General features: G+C 34.6%; 1 protein-coding gene across 1 annotated transcript in view; it reads left to right on the top strand.

Moving 5' to 3' along the window:
- The first annotated feature begins 1,470 nt into the window (after positions 1–1,470).
- Positions 1,471–22,381, top strand: part of ARHGAP15 (Rho GTPase activating protein 15) — a 449,292-nt gene continuing 428,381 nt past the window's right edge. Inside the window, exon 1 of the mRNA XM_070957014.1 lies at positions 1,471–1,635. Coding sequence (XP_070813115.1) covers positions 1,471–1,635 — 165 coding nt within the window. The remainder of the gene's footprint in view (positions 1,636–22,381) is intronic.

Below are 22,381 nucleotides of genomic sequence, written 5' to 3'. Positions count from 1 at the left end.
TCCAAAGTCTTTTGCATGCTCTCAGCTTCCTTGGATACTGTACCAGTTTTGCAAATGTGCAAATATGAAGGATATAAGATTCCTGTTTTTAGTTTGAAGTTTTCTTCCACTGAGTTAGAAAACAACTTTCATGGAAATTTTATTTGCCTTTTTATTTTTCCAACTCTTTTATCATTTTCTATGATTAAGTATCCAAAATAAATAACATTTTTTTACTAAATCAGTTTTTTTTTTTCCACTGATGTGATAACTCTGGATTTTTTTGGGTACAAGCTGCTCTTGCATGTACCTAAATATGAAGTCATAAAGTCACTGTTTATGATCTTGAGCACCTTCTAAAAGTGTGTAGATAAAAAATAATAATAATCCTGATCACCAGCTAGTTTGTAATCCATTGGTATTATAACTGAACTATTTTAAGTTGCTCGAGCCCATTTTGAATGAAATCATATCTCATTGTTTTCCCAGTTACTTTATTAAGAGTGCAGCAAGCTCTAGTTCTTCCTTCAAAATTCTAGGGATTTTTCAAGACTTGCTTAGGTAGTGGCAATTATTGTTTTTGTGACTGAACGAGAGATATCTCTGTTTCCTTGTCCTTTCCCTCCGGGGCTTAAAAATAATGCAGTCTGGCACAATAAACTTAAGGAAATATTGTTTGTTTTGTGTCCTAAGAACCTAAAGCTTTCTAGATTCCATAACTGGTAACAAGTACTGGAAAATAGGGAAGAATGAATTAAACAGAAGGAAGTTATCTTTGTTATTCACATGTTTAGAGGAAGGTCAAATAAAAACTTGGTCCATCATCAAAATATTGCTAAATTATTAACTGTGGAACTTCTTGTCTGAAGTTAACATTTCCTATCTAATGCCACTATTAGTATTAAGAGCCCAATTCTAATGTACCACAGCATCAACGGGCTACATATATATTAAATTGGTTATCATGTGTTCCACCTTTACATCATCTTTCTGAATGTCAAAACAAATGTTTTGCAAGTCTATTTTTTTTTTAAAAAAAAAAAATCAAGATGACCCTTTATAAAGACCTGAATGTAACTTCCACCTTCTGGCACAATTGGTGGAGGCCAAATAAGTCTCTTTCAGCCTTTGAGCAAACTTGAGACGTCTATCTTGAATGGAGTATGAGAAGACCAAAGGCACACTCTACTGCCTGCCAGCCAGCTATAGGAGAAAGGTTACTGAAAGATTCCAGGACAGAGGAATGGCTGTAGAGATAAGAATAATCTTTTATGCAAACTGCAGTCTTCCTCCACATTTGAATGGCTTGGTGAATAATAAAAATGCCCTATTGGTGCTGTTGTTAAGATATCCTGCTATTCAGAGCTATCTCTGAATATCAGGATTTTACCGTTTTCTCCTTATTCACTAAAAGTGATTCCAGGCTGGCTTAATGCAAAGTGTTTTAAGCATATTTTAACTATTATATTTTGCAGATTTGACATATTAATCATGCAGCAGTTAGCAGCTTCCGATCCCAGCGTAGGAAAGCTACATCCTTCACATGAAAGCACAGGGATTGTTCAAATGAGGATCAAAACTCCCAGCAACACCCATGACCGATCCAGCCAAAGCAAATCTATGGTATACTCTGAAAATCTGAAAGTCGTTGAGCCTGTAAGTACTGATCCCAAATGGCCTTTTAAATTTCTTCACCAGATATGTGAGCAAAGAAATTGATGGACATTTTTTTCTGTGTTTTTTTTTAATTCAGAGAAGACAATGTTCTTCAATAATATTTCAAGAGCAGGTAGATTCCCTGATCAACATTGGGAGTACTGCAATTGGAAAAAAGCCCTTATAATGCCTGATCTTGTAATTAAATGAAAGAGCCAAGAGTCAAAGTAACTGCAGACACTAGAAGGAGGTTGCCATGTGTGTGTGGCTCTTCCTGCTACTAAATAAATGCAAGAATCTCACATTTTGCTCCTAAGGATCTTAGAAAAATCCTTTCAAAGTGTTCCTTAAAGCATATCCTTCTTATTAAATGAAATGAAATGAAAACTGGTAGAAATAATTACAAAAAACAAAAAACAAAACCCATACCCATTTTCCACAGATGTTTGCTTCCTGTCTATCACTCATTTTTCAACAATTTGCCTAAAGATATTGAGAAAAGATTTCCAACCTACTATCTGGGAACACTATAGCAGCATTTTGCAGCCCTCTGGATTAGGCCACCAGGGTTGTTTTCAATCAAATGAAACCATGGTAATAATGTTTCTCCTTGTTCCATATTAACATGGTGACTTAAAAATATATGTTGGTTGACAGTTCTGAGTACATCAGTAATGTCCGGGAGAACTAAAAGTGCTGTAGTTCCCCATCCTTTCCTTGACTTAAATCATTAACCAAAACAGCCAAGGTTGCTTTTGTCCTTTAGATTGGAATGGGTGAAATCTCTCATCAAAGTCTGTCTAGAATGGAGGATTTTCTAATATATTTGTCAGAACTAGTTAGAGGTTCTATTAACATTCATATTCCCTCATCTTCCTGTTCTTGCTTGTAGTTAGATGTTGATTATGTGATATGATACAATTTCAAAAGGAATAGAATAGAATAGAATAGAATAGAATAGAATAGAATAGAATAGAATAGAATAGAATAGAATAGAATAGAATAGAATAGAATAGAATAGAATTCTTTATTGGCCAAGTGTGATTGGACACACAAGGAATTTGTCTTGGTGCATATGCTCTCAGTGTACATAAAAGAAAAGATACATTCATCAAGAATCATAAGGTACAACACTTAATGATAGTCATAGAGAAACAGTCAATATAAATCTTAAGGATACCAGCAACAAGGTTACAGTCATACAGTCATAAGTGGGAGGAGATGGGTGATAGGAATGATGAGATGATTAATAGTGATGCAGAGTTAGTAACTAGTTTGATAGTGTTGAGGGAATTATTTGTTTAGCAGAGTGATGGCGTTCAGGAAAAAACTGTTCTTGTGTCTAGTTGTTCTGGTGTGCAGTGCTCCATAGCATCGTTTTGAGGGTAGGAGTTGAAACAGTTTATGTCCAGGATGTGAGGGGTCTGTAAATATTTTTACAGCCCTCTTCTTGATGCGTGCAGTATACAGGTCCTCAATGGAAGGCAGGTTGGTAGCAATTGTTTTTTCTGCAGTTCTAATTATCCTCTGAAGTCTGTTTCTGTCTTGTTGGGTTGCAGAACCAAACCAGACAGTTATAGAGGTGCAGATGACAGACACAATAATTCCTCTGTAGAACTGTATCAGCAGCTCCTTGGGCAGTTTGAGCTTTCTGAGTTGGCGCAGAAAGAACATTCTTTGTTCTTATCTGTCAAAAGGGAGACCTTTGCCTGAACTCTTTTGTTGGGAATATAAGAAAGGTGATAAGAAATATAAAGTGAATATAAGAAAGGATATTTGATGGGAACAGGGATGTTTTCACTTTTAGAAGCTGTAGTGGGGAGAAATTTGATTTCACTTGTGGGTCTCTTTGCCTTCAAACAAGAAGTCTTGCGAAAATCGAGATTACAAAACAAGTGTTTGTCACTAAAGGCCTTTGCAAGTATTGGAACTTGCTTCTCAGATATTGCATAAAATTCCACAAACAGAAAGAAAAAAAACCCCTCCTTCTAGAAAAAACAAAGATCCTTCACAAAATTTTGTAGTGGAAGGAATTACAAAGAGTTAAAATCTGGAATCTGAACTGCCCCTAATTTTTAAGCAGCAGAAAGAGCCAAATGGTTCTGGATTTATTTATTTATTACCTCTTCTGAAAAGATTTACATGCTAATACTTCAGAGGTGAACTCCGCTGCCAGTCATATCCCTTCCCCTTTCCCCATCCTGTGCTACTAAACGAACTGATTGGTATGAGCCTCCCTTGGTTAATTTTCCTCTGTAATGGCTGCAACTTGCAGCTGAGGCCATATGATGTTGCAAAATTATTTATGCAATGTTAGTCACTTGTTTTGGATTCTAGCTCTGTTTTTCAGCTCGTGGCAAACAAGCCAGAGCTCCAAAACTATATGAGGAGCTCACCGAAAAGGCAACATAGGCAGACAAGCATGTACTCTTGCCTTCCCTCATCAGAGCCATGCAAAGTATTGATTAGCTATTCTCCGGATTTGAAGGATCCTTATGAAAAGTAGAGGAAATAAGCAGACTGCAGTGAGAGTGTGTTGCTTACTGTCATCATCTCCATGTTCAAATGCAAAATTAACCACAGCATAGTTCAGAAATATGTGATTTTAATTATTCTTCTCATAGTTAGCTGAAGAGGAATGCGTAGTTCAGAAGAGCTGGCATGACACTTGGAAAATAGGAGGAAAAGTCCTTCCATCTCAGCCCAGTAACTGATGAAACATTCATTTCCTTAACATTCTAATTTAAAACTATCACTTGCTGGTGACACATTTGCACGTAGCACTTAAACACACACACACACACACACACACACACACACACACACCACAAGCCCAAATCCCATAATTGAGATCTAACATAATTCTTCAGTTACTGAATGAAAAGCATATTTATAGCAATATGTTTGAAAATAGTATAATATATTAACAGTTAGAGCTGTACCTTTCAAAAAGTTTAAAAGTTAAGTATATTTAATGATGCCTAACATATTTTATTGGCTGTGTTTAACAAAAGGCACTAGGCTGCAGTTGTTTTTGACAAGCATGAAAACATCACAGCATGAAACTGCAAAAGGAATTATGTAGAGAAATTACAAGTGATCCATCTCTCAGTGAATTATCCACCTCAATAGCCTGCAGAACTCAGCTACCAATTAACACCTACTTTATTACATGTTGGGATGTACTTAATAACTTTCATGTGTTTATGCACTATTACCTTGACTGATGCCTCTTGTACAATTAGGCATAATTGGCATATCAATATGCAAAAGTTAAAAGGATTAACCCTCTTAAAACTAATGAGCATTTCTGTATCCAGCTGCTAAATGAGACAAAATTAGCATTTTTCACTTTTGGGCAGGATTTTATCATGCAGTTTCTCACTGTTGGTATTACCTTGTTACATAACTTTTTGGTTTGGATGGGGAAGTTGGATGGGGCAGGTGGTGAAAAATAAGGGTGGGTGGGTGGAAGGACACCAAAAATGCTCCTTCAAAGTTGTATCATCCAAAACATTTTGCATAAGCAACTACAACGGAGTGTCTTTTAGAAAAGTTGTGTTTTCTTAGCAGCTAATTATAGAGCCGCAGAGTATGTCATTTCTCCATGCAAACTTGGCTCTGATAAAATGGACTGAAAGCCTGCCATACTAATTTTCCCATTCTTTCTAGTCTTTCTAGTTTTTTTTTTTTTTAATCTCTCTTTCTCTCCTGTGCAAAGTTTTCTGACTAGATATTGACAGAATTAAAAACATGTTGGCATATTTGGTTGAGTGAGTCTGTTAAGTAGCTGGTAAAAGGGGAAAAATAGAAAGACCAAAATCTGAAGCAAAAAATAATAATAATAATCCAATATTTCAATCATGGTGCTGAGGAAATTACAAGGATGTAGATGGGAACCGTTTACATTGAAGTCAGGATGGATTGTAACGGAGCAGAAGTGAAAAGTGTGGTTCAAAAGCAATCTCATTAGGGACTTCTGGGGAAGAAATAGTGAAATGAAGACAGCTCCACTAAACGCAGAGTCAATGACTGCAGCAAAATGAAGAGCTGGTAAGTAGACTGGCTCTCTGTAATTCCTCTTCAGGCAAGGAGAGGACTTAAGATCGCCCATAAGAACATCATACAGTTGCTTCTCTTGAGGACATTGCAAGAGAATGATCTCCAGTTCTGGTTGATGAGGGAGTAGACACCTTTGCTCAAACTGTGGTCGGCTCAGCACACACTAATCACATTTAGAAATTGCTGCTGGTTAAGTGTTTTCCAGCTATTCACAAGTTTTAGGGCACCAGGTGAGTTTCTTTCAATCCTTACTGGAAGAAGTTTTAAATGCAAGCCTCTTTTTTGAATAAACAGAAAAAGGATGGTTGGAACATTGATTTTGGAAAATTACAACTAGGGGTCCAAATAATTTATATATATATATATATATATATATATATATATATATATATATATATATATATATATATCTTTTTAATTGTATTTTAATATTTGTAGTTTATGTTTTTTACTTGGCTGTTCACCGCCCTGAGTCCTCAGGGAGAAGGGCGGTATACAAATTTAAAAATAAATAAATAAATAAATAAATAAATAAATAAATAAATAAATAAAATAAATTTGAAGTAAGATTTTGAAATTACTTCTAAGAATCCTTCCTGTGGGAAAATGCGGTTGCTTTGAATTTTTTTTTTTTTTAAGCATAATAGGATGGGAATTTGAAGATTCAAATAATAGAAAACATAAGTAACTAAAAGTTACAATTAAAGGAAAATAGATAATAATAGAATAGAATTCTTTATTGGCCAAATGTGATCGGACACACAAGGAATTTGTCTTGGTGCATATACTCTGAGTGTACATAAAAGAAAAGATACATTCATCAAGAATCGTAAGGTACAACATTTAATGATAGTCATAGGGTACAAATATACAAAGTGTACTTAAATTTAACTAACACAGAATGAAGTAAAAAAAAATAACATTGGACATATTGAAGGATATTTGTGAAAAAATAGAACCAGAAATTAATTTATAAGGATGCCTACCTTTATAGATATAGTGTGTTTAAAAGTTGTTATGGAAGAAGAACAAATTTAACAGAAAAGACACGATGATATGAAAGTGAATTTAAAAATGACAAGCTAAAACAATGATATGGAAAAAGATGCTATACTGAGTATACAAATGAAACTCACTAATGTGTTAATAATTAAAATAAATAACAATAAATAACAAAACAAAAGGGCAATCTGAAAAATGTTCTTATATAGGATTTACAAAAAAAGACTTTTTAAAGCTTTGGATAATTTTGTGAGGGGAAAAAAAGAAAATAAATCAAGTTCTAGCACATTATTTAAAGGGATAGAAATTCAAGATTGTTAAATGTAAAAGAAGAGAATATAAAGTTGGCTTATTTAACCAAGATTAAAATAGATGTATTGTTAATTGACTTTTACTGACCATGACTGAATGAGGCTTTAAGGATTTGTTTTCAGATAAAAAGGTTAAATATGGAAAGAAAACATCATTTGTTGTATTTTAAGAGAAAGTGATAAATTACTAAAATTATTCATAATTAGTGTGATGAAGAGCAAAGCCAACTCTTTATATATTTCTTTTTCTTTACTATTTTTTCTTTCTTTTCCATTTTTCTTTCTTTTTTCTTTCTTTACACTATTTTTTTTTAGTTTGCAGTCATTTTTACCTTTTTAATTGTAATGTTTAATAAAAATTATTATAAAGAATAAGGAATCTTATTAAACTTTTGCCTTTAAAAATATAATCTAGATTTTTTTTTCTCTTCCCACATTTTTAAAGTAAATTCCATTCAATGCATTCACATCATGAAGTATAGTTGGGAGATTCCCCTGAGTGGAATCTGAGTGGAAAAATGGAAAGTGGAAAAATGGAAAGATCATTCATAGGCAGCGTAATCTAATAGGAAACAAAATAAAAGTAACTGAAATTTGCTCTAACTTGTTCATAATAAAATATAGGGAGCTTTATTTTATATTTATTTTTTAAGTATTTTATACTGAATTCAATAGGACTTCTGAATAAGCATTCTGGAACTAAGTTTTCTATAAATTTGCATGATAGTGGCAATTCCTTTTGGAAAAAAGTATGCAACATTCTCTGCTTCAGAAGAGATATATTGATATTAATTATTTATATATGCATTCTTCACAATTTTATTTTATAATCATAAGAACACTGCTATTACTATAGACGGAGGGCAGAGAGAAGATTTGACAAGGGACAGTTCTATGGCAAAAGCTCAAAGTCTATTACATTATTTTCTAATTTATTCAAATTTATTGAAAGGTACAAAATACTTTAATTATAGCATTGAAATATTCAATTAATAATATTGAAATGTAGTATCATTTCTTCGAATATTTGTATCAGTGAAGAATTTTACCAATGTAATGAGGTAGCCATTTTTTCTTTAATGTGATTCATTTAAAGTATTAATCCTTACAAAGCCACAGAGCTCTACATCAGAAGAGATTTTTTTTTGTATTACCTAACGCAAGGAAAAATATTGCTTGTAACACAATTGTTTCTGCAATTGCTGCATATGTGTTAAACTGAGAACATATTTTCTTTAGTATAGTTGAGAATGTATATGAGAAAATAATGTGTAAAATGGAACTCAAATAAAGATAAACAATCCAGATGAATCAATAAAACAGTTTAATCAATCAACCAGAAGTTTTTTCAGTGAAAATTCTGGTTATTTTCCATTGTAGTCATATTTGGAATGATTTATATTAAGCTTGCAGCCCAAGGATTTCTGACTCTGGGCCTGTTGTTCTTTGCCAGGTCACTGAATTTGTCTAATGCTTTAAAAGCTGCTGCTCACCGTATCTAAATAAAAGAGGGGAAAATGCAAACCATTGAAATAGTAAAATTATGATGAAGTTCTTCCAAAAGCAACCATTATCTATTGAAATTCATCTGATGTAGTAGAATATAAGGTTTTGTTATATCTGTGTACCTGCTCGTGGCTTCTCTCTTTTGAGTGATCAGATATTTTTCTAATGCCGATGCTGTGCTATTTTTGAATTCTGTATGACAAGGAAGATGGAGGTTACACTCTGGAGAGATTTCAACTTCCTCTTGTTGAGCTGGAATTTCTAGCTGGCAACAGGGAGCAGAAAGATGCTAAAAATCTCTTTGTGGCCTGGTCTCCCTTCCAATATAGTAGAAAAATGCCCATATCACTGTAACAACTTTAAGACAGATGCAACGATATTAATGTGTCCACAGCACAGATTTTAAGGCTGACCATGAACACTATTAAGCAACAGCTCTTTCTGGATCTCCTGTGATTCCTTGGTATCCATGAATATTCACAGTTTTCAACTCTTCAGCCTCAAAGATGTGCATTTGGTTCCATTCAATGCAAATTCAGAGCATGAACTGTTTTATTTCCTTGGCGCATAGATTAAAAATTACAGTCTGTTTAGTCATTCCAAAATGTAAATGGATTAGAGTTCTTTTCAATTAGATGAAATAGATTTGATAGTCTTATTTATAGTCCTAATGCTCTATCAAGGAAAGGAAAGGAAAGGAAAGGAAAGGAAAGGAAAGGAAAGGAAAGGAAAGGAAAGGAAAGGAAAGGAAAGGAAAGGAAAGGAAAGGAAAGGAAAGGAAAGATCAGTTCCTTTGTTCCTTCCTTCTCTCTCTTTCAACTTGATTACTTGCCAAAAATTAAGAATAACCCAAAAGATTCTTATTTCTAGCCTTTCTGTCAAACCAAACTCTATAGGCCACATAAACCAGTTGTGTTTACTTCACATCAAGCTTATAATCAAGTCTGAGGCTTTATTTACGGAGATTCTCCTAAAGTAGATGCAGATATTTAATTAGGATGACATTAAATCGTGGTGGATTGATAGGGTTGGCATCTCAGGGCAAAGTAATTGCCCATATTGGTTTTGTACAAGAAAACAAAGCATTTGGGAAACGTGCTGTGGACGCAGGCTGCCGATTACATTTATACATCCATATGTGAAAACCATTGATTAGGCAAGAATAGGTAACAGCAATTTGTTTCTTATATTTCTGCTAGGCTAAATTTACAGATTAAGTGATCTGTTTGTTGTCAAATCACTCTGCAGTCCTTTAAAAAATATTTCTAGTTTTATAATCTCATCCATCCCTACCAAAAAAAACCACCACACCTTTATAGTTATAGGTAAATAAAGGTAAATGTAGGTTACTGCCTTTTTGGAAAACTCAATTTCACACTTTTTTAAAAAGTGTGTTTGATAGAAGAGAGTGCTTTTGAACAATTTATTTTCTTTGTTCATCCCTGAGGGAAAAATATAGTCTGTGGCAAAAGCATTTTTACGGAGGCAAGATGCCCCCAAGATTCTGTTTTCTAATGAAAATGTGGTAGTTCAAGTCACTGAAAATCTTACTTCCTTTTATTTATTTATTTTTATTTTTTAAAATTTGATTTATATGCCGCCCTTCTCCGGAGACTCAGGGCGGCTTACAATGCGTTAAGCAAAAGCCTTCATACTTTTGTATATTTATACAAAGTCAGCTTATTGCCCCCACAAACTGGGTCCTCAATTTACCTACCTTAGAAAGGATGGAAGGCTGAGTCAACCTTGAGCCTGGGGAGATTCGAGCTTACAGTAATTGCAGACAGCTGGTGTTAATCACAATGCTATCAGTCTGCTGAGCCACCAGGCCCATCTTCTGCTTCCTGCCAATTTCTGTCTTATGGCTCTTTTTCTTGCGATACAAACCAGTTTTCTCAGGCTACGATTAACACATTGGATATTGTCCTGAACTGTGCTCTAAGATGATCTTGGGTTTGTGTGTCACGTGTCCTGTTACAAATTGACTGCGTCCACAAGAGGAAAAAGAGCAACCAAATCCACCACAAAAATGTGAAATTATATTTATGATTGTTTACAGTTAAACTGGAAATACTGCATGATTCTCAGCAGCTTTATTTCCTCAGAAGTAAATTTCTTGATGGATTGATGCACCCAACCAGTATACAGGTAGTCATTGACTTAGAACCATTGGTTTAGTGATCATTCAAGGTTACAATGACACTGGAAAAGATGACTTATGACCATTTTTCACTCTTACAACAGTTGCCGCATCCCTGTGTTCATGTGATCAAAATTCAGACACTTAGCAACTGGTTCATATTTATGATGGTGTAGTGTCCCTGGGCCATGTAACTTGAGGACTACCTGTATATCAAATAAGGTGTATAAATATAATAAGATTTTATTTTCTCCCAGGATGAGAATTATCTGAGAATTTTACCTGCATTTTCAGTGGATCAGAAAGGACAATGATAATGGTGGCACAATGATTAGAATCCAGTATTGCAGGCTAGCTCATTTCTCACTGCCAGGAGTTAGATTCTCACTGGCTCAAGGTTGACTCAGCCTTCCACCCTTCCAAGGTTGGTAAAATGAGGAACCAGATTGTTGGGGCCAATATGCTGACTCTGTAAATTGCTTAGAGAAGACTATAAAGCACTATGAAATGGTATATAAGTCTAAGTGCTATTGATATATCTTCTCCCTTACTTCACTGGCTTACCAAATGGGCATATGTATATAGTATGCTTTGATTAAGATTCACTTTGGTTGAGAAGCTATTTCAGCCCATTTATTGAGTTCTAAGGTTTATCCAGCCTTTGGTTCAAAAGAGCTCAAGAGTGCATATATAGAGAAGTAGGTTGGACTGAATGAGCGACTGGCCCAGTCATCCACTTAACTTCCTTGGCTGAAAGTGGGTTACAACCTGAGCCTTCCTATCCCTAATCCAACATCTTAATTACCATGCTATGTTCTCCTCACACATATAAATAGTATTGTATAATTATAGCAATTATATAAATATTTCAGGAAGTAAAAGTCCATGCATATTGTTCTCTCTGTATCTTCCATATGCATTTTCATGATGGGCCCTGACACGTAGGAAAGAGCTTCATGGATGTCTTCTATGGTAGGGTTTAGGCACAGTTGTAATTGTTAATCTAATGATTAGCAGATTATTAAATATATGGGAAGTAATTACTGTGACAGTATTTAATGAATTTATTGAACTCTGAATTGAGCTAAAATAAATCAAACATTGTTTTTATTGGGGCCTGACCTACTTTATGAATGCAACCCCCAGGCACAGATTGTCCAGCACTGACCTCTGACAAGGTTGTTCATCTCTTCAAACTCAACATACCATTGTTTCTCACCCTAATCCTAAGAAGACAAATCATGCTTTACTCTTCATAGAACCAAAGAGTTTATTAGTTCGAAAGGGGATTAAAGGTCTTCTAGACCTATGCTGGCTGGGAATTCTGGGAGTTGAAGTCCACAAGTCTCAAAATTGTTAAGTTCAGAGACCCCTGTCTAGTCTAAACCCTGCAATGTGCAAGGAGTAATAAAATGATTCCTAACAGATTGATCATCCAGCCCCTTGTTTGAAAACCTGAAGCATGGAACAGTCTGCTAGTCTACTAGTATTCTTCATTTGTTCCACTGTTCAGGAAATTCCTCCTAATTTTCAGCCTAAATTCTTTTTATTTTTGCTTCAACCTTGTTCCATGCTTAGTTCCGAGAGAGAACAAGTCCAGCCCATTTACAGACATCTAGATCTCCCCTTAATCTTTTCTCTTTGTCAAGCTAAATTCATTATTCCTCCCAGGGCTTGGATTTTAGAGCTTTTATCACTATGGTCGCTTTTCTCAGAGCCTGCTCCAACTTCTCCAATTCTCTTTTAAAGTACAGTTTAATTAAATTTACAGATGTGGGCTCAGTTTTCAATTTGCCATTAAAAAGACAGCCTAAGAGATCTGAATCAGTTAGTCGACATTTGTTTAAGGCACTGCTGAGGACCACCCACATGGTTTTAAAAATGCTTTGAAAAACCAGAACCCTCACCCTCAATGTGTGGATTATTAATTTTTGTTGCCTTTTCAAGAGATATACAAGCCTTCAGCTGATACTTTCAATGCCCTGTTGAAATAATGTTATGGGGAGGTTTTGTCATCGTTTTCCATTTTCCTGTTATCATGACGTTTTTTGTTTCCACTGTTTATTGCATGTTTTTCTGACCTCAGAAATCTATTAAAAAGAAGAACGTGGAAAAGTTTATTATTATTATCACTACTGCTACTATTACTATATTTTTATTACTATTCTGCTATTCATTCTGGAACTCAAAGAGGTGCACATATCCCTTTGTCCTCCTATTTTCCCCATAACAAAAAACTTCTAAGGTAGGGTAAGACTGAGAAAAAGTAAGTCTCCAGATATTGTTTGATTGATATCATTAAGAGCCTTTTATCTAAAAAGCATCCAAGATAAATAAGAAGTGCATTCCAAAGACTTGTGATACCTATTAGCAAATTCTGAATTTGTACTTAACTTACTGTTCCTTTATCAATTAATTAATTTATTCGTTGCATTGATACCCCATCTTTCTTAAAAGTGTTGAGATAGCCAGTCTCCTGTACACAAGTTAACCTTACAACAATCATGTGAGCCACAAAATTCTTGGTCTAGAATCTCCCATGGATTTTCATGGCAGAATAAACATTTGAATTTGGAATACTCCCAGTCCTAGCTTAATATCCTAATATATGCTTACCATTTAGTTTTTATTACTGTGTAGTTGTGTTTTGATCCATATCAACAGATTATAGTTTATTACAGTTCATATTATGGCAGAGTATTTGAAAAGAAAAAAAGTTACTATTTAGTTACTGCATGTTGTATTTCAAATTCTGTAGTATGTCCTCTCTGCTTCAGAAAATGATGTACCATCTACTATAATGATGTACCATATTCAGAGTGTGATTGCGACTATTCACTTATCAAGTGCCAATTCCGGAGCCATTTAGACTTCCAACTGATTATTTTAGAATAGTCCCACTGAAGTCAATAAGGATGTTTTGAGGATTACGGGCTTAAACACAGATGTGACTCCAGCTGCAGTTCTTACATTCTGGAGGGCAACTTAATGCATCATAACTTTTTTTTCTGATACAAGTTTTTATTATACCTTGAATATCAGTGTTGAAAAGTTTCTTTTGCCAGCACTGCCAAAATAAACACTGGTGTAGAATTTCATACAATTTCCCCCTTGTAAGACTAGGGGCATTTTGATTAATTATAAATACTAGTGTGATATAGTGGTTAAATTACTGGATTAGTATTGAAGAAATATAGGTACAAGTTCACTCTCAAGAACTGAAAATAATTGAGTGATTTGGGGGCATTCATTATCTCTCAGCTCAGCCTTAAAAAGCAGGAGGTCTTGTAGGAAAAAAATTGGAAGGAAGTGCTATGTATGGCATTTTTAAGGAGAAAATGCAAGATAGGATTTAATTTATTTAATTTCTGTTTATTTGATCTGTAATGTTTTAATATGTTTGTAAGACACCCAGATTCTTGATAGTGAGATGAGCAGTGGATAAATTTAATAAATAAATGAATATGGATCTTCCAAGTTTTAAATAAATAAATTAAACGTTAGTTGGGGACTAGGGTTAGGATAATTGGTTCCACAGAAAATTATGTGATTATAGCTGTGATAGCTGAGTGAAGGAATGGAACCCTAGAAAAAGAACAGGAGATCTATGAATCATGAGTCAAACTAGAAATAAAAAAAGAATAATTTTTCACAAGTAATTTGAATATTATTTATTTTTTATATATATACCAGTCACACATGGCAGTGTACCATTAAAAAAATCCCCTAAATTTATGTAACACAACCACAGTGCTAATCCTTTGTCGGAAACATCAGTTGCTAATGGTCCTGTGAATACAATTGTTGGCAACAGGACTGATTTTTAACCAATATTATTAGTTCTTGATATTCAATTATTATGGCACGTCCTTGGAATTGACCAAGTTGACCTGGGATGAGAGGATAGTAGATGGTGGAAGGTCATAGGTCCTAGATTTGTAAGTTCTAGTTGAATGGGAATCCATAATCACCTATCAGAGAGTTGAGAGGTGGTTTAGAAGATTGGCCATATGTGGAAGGCCTCATTGCACAATCTACTTGCTATTAGATTGCTATTTGCTGACGGTTATTAATTTAGCGAAATCACTGAAAAAAATTCAAGAGTGGTTGAGTATCTTCTAAAATTGATTTTGCGTGGAATGGGCGAGCCATATCAGCCGAATAAAGGTAAAAGAATTCACTTCAATATCTAATGGCAGCTAAATGTAGCTTTATTTGGAGAAGACGTATTTGTTTTGGACTTAACTGAGAGATTTTGGATTAAAGTAAGGGGGAAATGTTATGAAATCGTTGCAATCTGAGTTTTAGAATAAATTTGATTAGCAAGAAGAATCATAATACAATAGGCTTATTTCTGTGGCCAATAAGGTCTTCCTTTTCAATTTTTATGGTGTTATTGTTACTGTTGTTGTTGTTGATGATGATGATATTTAAAATTAGCACTCTGACCCTATGTACACAGGCATCCCCAAGTCATGCTTAATTCTGCACAGGAACTCCAATAGAAAATAATTGTTGCAGAAATATTTTGTATTCGGAGTCCTGGTTGTAGTAGTATAATCAGCTTGTAGGCAAAAGTTAACATCTACTGAGCATGACTCTTTATTTTCTTGATATATTTATGTTTCTGATGAGCCTTTGCTTTCTGACCTTGAATTTTATTGGCACTTGTCTGTTAGGGCAAGTTCACATTGGTCTGGGATCCTGGATTCAAGGATAATAATGATTTTGAAGTACAATTATCCAGCTTTATAAAACTTCCCTCATCTCTGTTGGACAACACACTAATGACATTTGATAGCAAAGCAATCTTCAAAACAATTTTTAAAAACTAGATTTAATTTGCTCCAGATGCCTTGATAGTGTAAGCAATCAGTGTAGCTTTCTTATTAAACCGAGGCAAAACATTATGCTGCTGAGATTGCGATTAGTACTGTGGCTGATGCTATTGTCATTTGTTATTGCTATTTACCTTCCTTACAGCTATGGAAAAGATTGTCCAAACCACCTTGGGGTTGTGTTTTTTTTCTCTCCATGTAGTATTGTGATTTTTTTTTCTGTGCAAGCTTTTTGTGTAATTTACCAAGTACAAATTATCTTACCAAGGGTTTGGAAAGTTTACTTCTTCGGCTTAGATTCCTGTATTTCAAAGAAAGATGCATTGGTGTAAATTACAGACAATGCTCTACTGTCGTGATGTTAAACTTGAAGTTTTAGCAAAATTTGTTTGAAATTGAACGATGCCACCAATATATGAGGGGCTACTTTTTTGTGTTGGGGGGGTGGGTGAAAGAAGGAAGTAAAGTTAATCCTCTGATTACTAATTTGAATCAAAAGCTCTAACCTTGTTAGCATCTGGACTTATTTCCATAATAACAACCCCTTCAGAACCTACAAAGTAATGAATAATTGACAACAAATGAAATGTTTTGATAGTTGTCGGCACAAAGCATGTTTAATGTTTTGTGTTGCTTCCTAGCTAATTATGTAGATGACACATTTGTCAGACCTTGACTGCCATTAGAAACGTGTTTCCAGAGGGGAGAAAAACAGGCTATTCATAGAGTAATTAACTAGAATGCTCAATGACCTGTGAGAGATTCAAATGGCTGCCAGTTCAGACATTGTTTTGTTACAGAAGCAGAGGGGTAATTAAAATTCCAAATTACAGTGCTATGATGAAGCATTTGTTTGTTGACAGTATACTCTTACTCTAGTTTGTTAATTCTCCCTTTTCTGGAAAAAAAAATGGCATCAAATTCATTTTATAGCTTTAGGAGTTCTGTCTTTGGATTTCCTGACAACTAATATGGCAAATTAGTCTTTGGAGAAGTCCTGCAGGCTTTGGCAGTTCCACAGGAGCACAAGGTGGGTGGAATGGTAAACCGTCTCTTTCCTCTAAACTGACATACCATGTGCTGTTGCCCAAACACCGTTAAATGACAGCCTATCTTCGAGATGATATGTTCATAATTCGGCACAGAGGAAGATGTCTACTTGCAGGAGCAAACAACTCCAAAACCAGAATCGTAATCAGACAAATTGAGAAAGGTGTCTTAAAACATTATGGCAAAGCCTTAATAGAATCAGTGCTGGGATGAACATCATTTAGACAAATGTTCTGGGAAACAGATGTACTTGGAGGGAAAAAGGAGGTGGGGAGAAGCAGGGATCATAAACAGAAAGCACCTCGCCCACCCCCTCCCACTCATGGCATTATTTGCCTTTCCTTGGTATGCTTCTGACAAACCTTCCAAACAAAGAATTGACCTAACGAGAGAGCTTTAGGTTTTTCCTTTCCCCGGGAAATAGAGTAGGGAATAGATTAAAAAAGCAGGGAAAAGAGTGAAGTTCTCTAACCGTGAATTTAATATAAACTCTGGCAAAATATTTATTTGCTTGGCCAAAAGTGAGGCTCCGGTTCGGTTAAAAAGATCTGACAGAAGTAACATGGTGTTTGATGCAGGGAAGCTGACAGCGGCATCGAGTGAGCGCTGATTATCCTGAAGACACTGTCAGCTAGGATTGATTTCTACTTTCTCCCTTTATATAACAGTTCCTGTATTACAGCTGACCCCAAATCACGTTCCCTTGTCATTTCTCTGAATGGATCAAGAAGAGATGAGCTGAAAATAGCTAGACACTGACCTTGAACTTGCCAGAACAGTGAGAAGTGACAACAGTGGCTTTGTACGTGTGTGTTGTGTGTGTGTGTGTGTGTGTGTGTGTGTGTGTGTGTGTGTATGTGGGAGAGTGGGAGGGATGGCTTGTGTACAAAGGCTCACTTTCCATTAAGTTCACCGCAGCAGCACAAGGGGGCAGAACAGCACTAGAGATTACAGGTAGGGCTGGGATTCAGGAGACTTTCCGTTATAAAAGTGTCTGCTCGGTGCCCATCAGCTTTACAGCTTCCACTTCACTGAGATCTTCCAGGGAGGGGAAAAAGGAGAGGAAGACTAAAAAAAAAAAAAGTCCAGAAGAAAAAAGTTGTGCTTTGTAATTCAAATAGAACTTTGCCCGTGATCATCTCCTTTGCCTTGGATTTCAAGTGTCCTGGTGCTCATTGAATGATAGGATGGACTGATTTTTGTAGAAAAGAAAGTGTCAAGTGATGTCACTCAATAGCAAATGTTTGACATGGCTTTCAGAGTCCCCTGTCTATCTGGGTAACAAAAGGAACTCTGTGGAAGCACTAATACATCCATATATTTTTAATTTCAAAAATATTCTTAGATACAAAGATATACTAACAGATAAGGGGGAACTGAAAGGGAAACAAGAACTAGAAGAACAAGGGATTGAGATGGATTGGTATACCCATATGCAAATACAAACAAGATATGAAAAAGATGCGACATCATATGGTTTTTATTTAGAAATGACAGATTTGGATAGGATACTCACAGGAACAGATGATAAAATAATCAAAAAAATATACAACTTCTTACTTAGTATTGAATTGGAAGAAGAGCAAGTAAAGGAAACAATGATAGCTTGGGCAAAAAATTTTGGATATTCAATTGAATTAGATAAATGGCAGCAGCTATGGGAAAGGAATTATAAATTAACAATGTCTACTGCATATAAAGAGAATCAATATAAAATGTTATAAATGCCATCAGACACCAGGATCGTACTGTCATATGTCCAGAAGCGAGAAATAATTGGATTAGAATTAAGACATGGTTAGAAGAAATGCTTGAACAACATAATGATTTAAAACCTGAGCTGTTCCTTTTGGGTATCCTCCCAGAGAAAATTAGCAAAGAAAAGGTATATTTGATTATACATGTAATAACTGCAGCGAGGATAGTATTTGCACAAAGATGGAAAGTAGAGAAAATCCTTTCAGAAGATGAAGTAATTAAAAAAAAATTAGATTGTGCAGAAATGAATAGACTGACTTTGATAATTAAAGAAAGAGAGGATTCGGAATATTACAAGATATGGAGACAATTTTACAATTGGTTAGAGAAGTGTATTAGATAAATGTATTAATAGTAAACAAGAAAATGTTATAATAAATGAAGTATGGGGAAAATGTCATAATAAAGAAATGGGAAAAATCAAGAAATGATGAAGATCAGAGGAGTAAGAAGAAGAAGACACAAAAGAAACACCTAGATGATACACTGAATGATTGATTATGTGTTGTGTGTTTGCTTGTTTATAAACTAAAATAAAAAAAATTATATAAAGAAAAAAAAAACAAAAACAAAAGGAACTCTGCCTCCCAGAGTCAGTTCAACAGTGAGATGGGCCGCTTATAAATTTAATAAATAAATAAACTTAGGGAGCCATACTAATACAAGGCAGTATTAAAGTAGCAAATATGCTGAAGCTCAGTGAGATGGCAAACATTCTAAAATTCAATTTAAAAAAAAAAGATGGTGGCCTTGTAATGTGTACATTGCACTTCACAGGTTGTGTTTCATTTATTATCTACATTATTAAATTTACAGTACATACAGAAAAGACTCACCAGTGCAGGTTGTTTTGACTTATCCACCAATCTGCCTGCTGCTTTGAAATAATTATTCCCCCTCCCAATATTTAGAGAATCCTAGGTTCATCATGGATTTCTGCAGGGGTAAAAATGTTGATTTTTACATCTTTACTACCATATAAGAATCAGGCTGCTAATAACGTGAGGGCATCTCTCTCTCTCTCTCTCTCTCTCTCTCTCTCTCTCTCTCTCTCTCTCTCATACACACACACACACACACACACAATATTGGCTGCAATTTACATATTCTGGACCAGACATATTTAGCTTGAGGCTTCAATTTCCTTCAGTCTTTCTCCTTCAACCCAGCACAGTAGGAATTGGACTTATTTTGACTCTTTTTTTTGTTTGGAACCACCTGATTCAAAGGTGTAGGCCAAAGGAAGATGTCCCTTTAGAGATTTGTTGTTGCTTCCTTAAGATAAGCTTTTAATAAGGGACCTCATTCCCTGGTGCTTTGGAAGTGAGTTTATTGCTACCATCTGTTTAATTGCCCACTAGATTTTCATTAAGGAACTGTGGAAGAATTTCATCCTGCCTTTGAATCTCTTGGTTCTTTTAAAAGACCAGGTAAAATACATATCCATTTCCAAAGAGTATATTAAAAACTGATAAACAGCAGCATCTTTGGACAGTAAAACTGAAGGAAAGCAATTTTTCGGAAAAATGTTTGTTACTAGCAAATACAATGCTCGCTATATGAGTAAATAAACAAGTTTGTCTTGCTTTTGTCTCTGTGTGTTTTAGTTTCCCTCCCTTAAATTTCTTAATCTTCAGCATTTCAGCTAACTCTGGAAAAAAAATGTGATTTAGCTTTAATCCTCTAATATTCATCAGGAGTTGCTGCTATATTTGTATATATACTTGAATTCTTTCCCCTGTTTTTAGGATTTATGCTTTAAATTTTATGAATGGCTTCTTTAACCTTTGTCACGTATTGATTACTTTATTTTTGTTTGGAAAAAAAATCACTAGATGTGCCTTTAGACATCCTATAATTTTTTATCAATTACAACCTATACAAATATAAGAGATACCTCTTTTTTTTAAGTGTCTTCATCCAGAAAGTTGTCCCAGCAAAAGCCTACAATTATACTTGAATGATATAAATATTTTAAATCCGTCTGACACTGCAATGTCTACTGCCACTATATAAATTAATGGAACCCCAAATTCTACAAATATTATTGAAATCGGTTCAGGCTAAATATCGGGAATAATTTTTTGGCTATTACCTATCCTAGGACATGGTGAGTTCTCCGTTGCTGAGGTCTTCAAACAGAGCCCAGATCATCATCTGTCACAGATGCTTTGGTGAATCTTGCCCTAAGTAGGGAATTGGCCTAAAAGACCTGTAAGATACTTTCCAACACTATGATTGTATGAATTCATGCAACAGGCAGCTTAAGAGAAAAATCAAGTATGACCATCAGTGTACCAAAAATATGAGCTTTGCTGTAAAGTACTGTACATTCTTAAATGTACAAAGTTAGTCTCTATGTATGCACTTCTGATCCTTTCATCTATCTCCGTATGTATACCATCAGTGCATTCTTTATTTGTGTCAGATGCACCTTCAAATTATAGACATATAACATTCAACACTAAGCAAATAAAATAGGTCATAGAAATTTCACATGTGAAAACTATATAAAATAAATAAGATTAAAACTAAATGATTTTCAGCCAGTGCATTTATGTTCTTACCCTATTTATGTTTATGTTCTTACCTTATTTCCAAACACCTCAATTGCCCTTTCTAAGTAAAAAGAAAATAAAATTATTTCATAATTCATTTTAACACCTGGGGTTATATGTGTGTTTTTTGGCAATGGGGTAGGAATTAATTGTAAAAACATACTTTCTTGTAGGAACCAAACTAATTTTTGCTAGGTTAGGCTATTATAAGTCATAAAAAAGATAAGTGACATTATGATTTTAGAAAATGGACACCAGAGGAAACTAAAAATTCTAAGTAGAAGGGGGAGAAAATGCAAGTCTGCTTTTGGTATTGGTTAGTACTGAGACTTACAAAATGTCCCAAAAAATAATATTGGAAATGTTAAAGGATATTTTTGAAGAATGGAGTCAGAAATTAAGTAGCTATAATATCAACAGTGTCAGTAATAATTTCTGACTATATTGTCCAAAAGATGCTAATGAGGGAATGAAACATGTGAAGACATTTTTATCTGACAAGACAGAGAAAGTACCAAAAGTGAAACTATAAATGACAGACAAAGGGAATGATTTGGAAAAAGATGCTTTATTGGATATAGAAAAGAAATTGGCTGAAGTTTTAAAAATTAAAGATGATATACAAATGACAAATCCAGAAAATGCCCTGGAAAATAGTTTCTTCTTGTATCTACCAAAGAGGGTTGTTAAACCTTTGAAGAAGTCTATATGATGGAATAAAGAAGAATTGAAGTGAAATCAAATCTATAACAATATTTGAATGAACTAAAGATTAAGATTATTAGGAAGGAATATGAAGTTGGTTTAATTGATCTAGGTTAAAATAAGACTTTTTTTTTGCAAAGTTCTGGAAGCTCTTTATGGACTTTTTATTGACAATTGAATTGAAAAGGTGATGCTTTGTAGATTTGTTCATAGATAATGCATGGAATATGGGCTGAAGAGATACTTGCTGGTAACTTTATAGGGGATGAAGTGTTACTAAATTTGTTTATAGTTGTGATGTAGGTTGGGAATAGGTTTTTTTTAATATATTTCCTATCTTGTTATTTATAATATTATTTCTTTTTCGTCTTCCTTTTTCTTATTTTCTTGCACTTTTTATGCTTTTCTTTTTTCTTTTTTAAAATTTACTTATTAGTATTTACTATTATAAGCAAAATCCTTAATAAAAAGTTATACCCAGAAATTATATATAGATGATGCCATAATTCTTTTCAGCTGTGTAAAGCAATGTGTAATAGAATGCACATGGTAGATCATCCTGCTCCTTTAGTTAGCTTGCAGGAGAATATTCTCCTTTATGGACTGTCTGACTTGGCTTTTTCTGATATGATTGGACAGACCCACAATGAGTATTTCGATCCTAATCTCACAAGAAGAAGACAAGTAGAAAGTATGAGCTCCACACCTCCCACTAGTCACTTCTAGTAACTGGTCCTAAGAGGTGAATTGCTTCTGATGCCAGAGGTTCTATATTATATCTTTCTATCATCTTGATTTGTGTAAATAATCTTAGCC

This window comes from Pituophis catenifer, unplaced genomic scaffold (assembly GCF_029215685.1).
Source record: "Pituophis catenifer annectens isolate HBS135680 unplaced genomic scaffold, rPitCat1.0.hap2 SCAF_1, whole genome shotgun sequence".
Classification (NCBI taxonomy): domain Eukaryota; kingdom Metazoa; phylum Chordata; class Lepidosauria; order Squamata; family Colubridae; genus Pituophis; species Pituophis catenifer.
Note: the sequence above shows the minus strand (reverse complement) of the source record. Positions and strands in the feature narration are given on the sequence as shown.